The sequence below is a fragment of the Apaloderma vittatum genome, unplaced genomic scaffold (genome assembly GCF_000703405.1).
Source record: "Apaloderma vittatum isolate BGI_N311 unplaced genomic scaffold, ASM70340v1 scaffold26925, whole genome shotgun sequence".
Classification (NCBI taxonomy): domain Eukaryota; kingdom Metazoa; phylum Chordata; class Aves; order Trogoniformes; family Trogonidae; genus Apaloderma; species Apaloderma vittatum.
In genome coordinates, this window is record NW_009716934.1 from 17,786 (window position 1) to 18,842 (window position 1,057).

General features: G+C 50.4%; 1 protein-coding gene across 1 annotated transcript in view; it reads right to left on the reverse strand.

Moving 5' to 3' along the window:
- WIPI1 (WD repeat domain, phosphoinositide interacting 1) overlaps positions 1–1,057 on the reverse strand; it is a gene marked incomplete at its 5' end in the record, with an annotated part of 19,234 nt that overhangs the window by 13,219 nt on the left and 4,958 nt on the right. Inside the window, one exon of the mRNA XM_009869735.1 lies at positions 610–706. Coding sequence (XP_009868037.1) covers positions 610–706 — 97 coding nt within the window. The remainder of the gene's footprint in view (positions 1–609; positions 707–1,057) is intronic.

Sequence of the window (1,057 nt, forward strand, 5' to 3'; positions counted from 1 at the left end):
ACCACACCAACGCTGGGCGGCCCCGCCGCAGGCGCTCGGCCAAGTTTCTCTCTCCATGGCTAAAAATAGCTCCTCTCCATGAGCAGGAAAGCTGGATTCACCCTGCGCTGCACAGAGAGGATCCGTTCTGCAGCCACCTGCCCTGCCCCTCGGGTTTGCAGCACGGATGGAACAATATGAGGTGGCAGCCCAGGTTCCTGAGAACTCCCTGGGAGGGAATTCGTGCTGCGTTTTCTGCCCTGGATGATTTTCACAGCGCAAATCACTTTGTGAAAGAGAATAAAGCCACGCTGCGGGGAGCTGGGAGCTGTATGGACGTCTCGTGCTGGACAGGGAGGGATCAAACCTGGGAGGTGAAATCAAACCACGCTGACTATTTCTGCTCTCTTTTGACACATTTTCTCAGGACAGAGCAAGGTTTTGCTGAGGACCGAGCACGTTTTCTGCTCTCCCAAACCCGACTGACTGCCTCCATGCATTTCTGGCTCCCCGATGCTGAATTAGGATACAAAAACCACAGGCTGATTTAAATTCCAACACGAATGTTGTGGCTCCACAGAGCTCCCGAAGAGCTGATCTCTCCCTTCCACACAGTTTTTCTGTGCTTACCTGTTGTATTTGGAGGTGTATCCAGAATAGTCTTCAAAAGCTTCATGTCCTTAATGTTATGGATGTAAATTGACTCCTCCAGGCAAACAACCAGCCTCTGCAAGGACACAAGGGACATGCACAGAACTCAGCAGTATGGGCACAGTGCCCCTGCAGTTCACACACCCAAGTCTTCACTGTTAGAAAAACTCAACAGGGATTTCTCACACATGAAATGTACCAGAAACATGATCTCTTCTTCATTCCCTCTCACTGGACAGCCTTTGATTCTGTATGACTGCTTCCGAGAGCTGCTTGTGTCTGGTCTTGCTTTAGTGAGCAGCTAAAACATCATGACTTCTCTGCTGCTCTTGGGAGCTGATCATCCCCAGACCTCACGAACAGAAGGACATGTCAGGGTTACACCTTACCATAGGCCTTGATTCCCATTCCTTCTCCAACTTCTCTT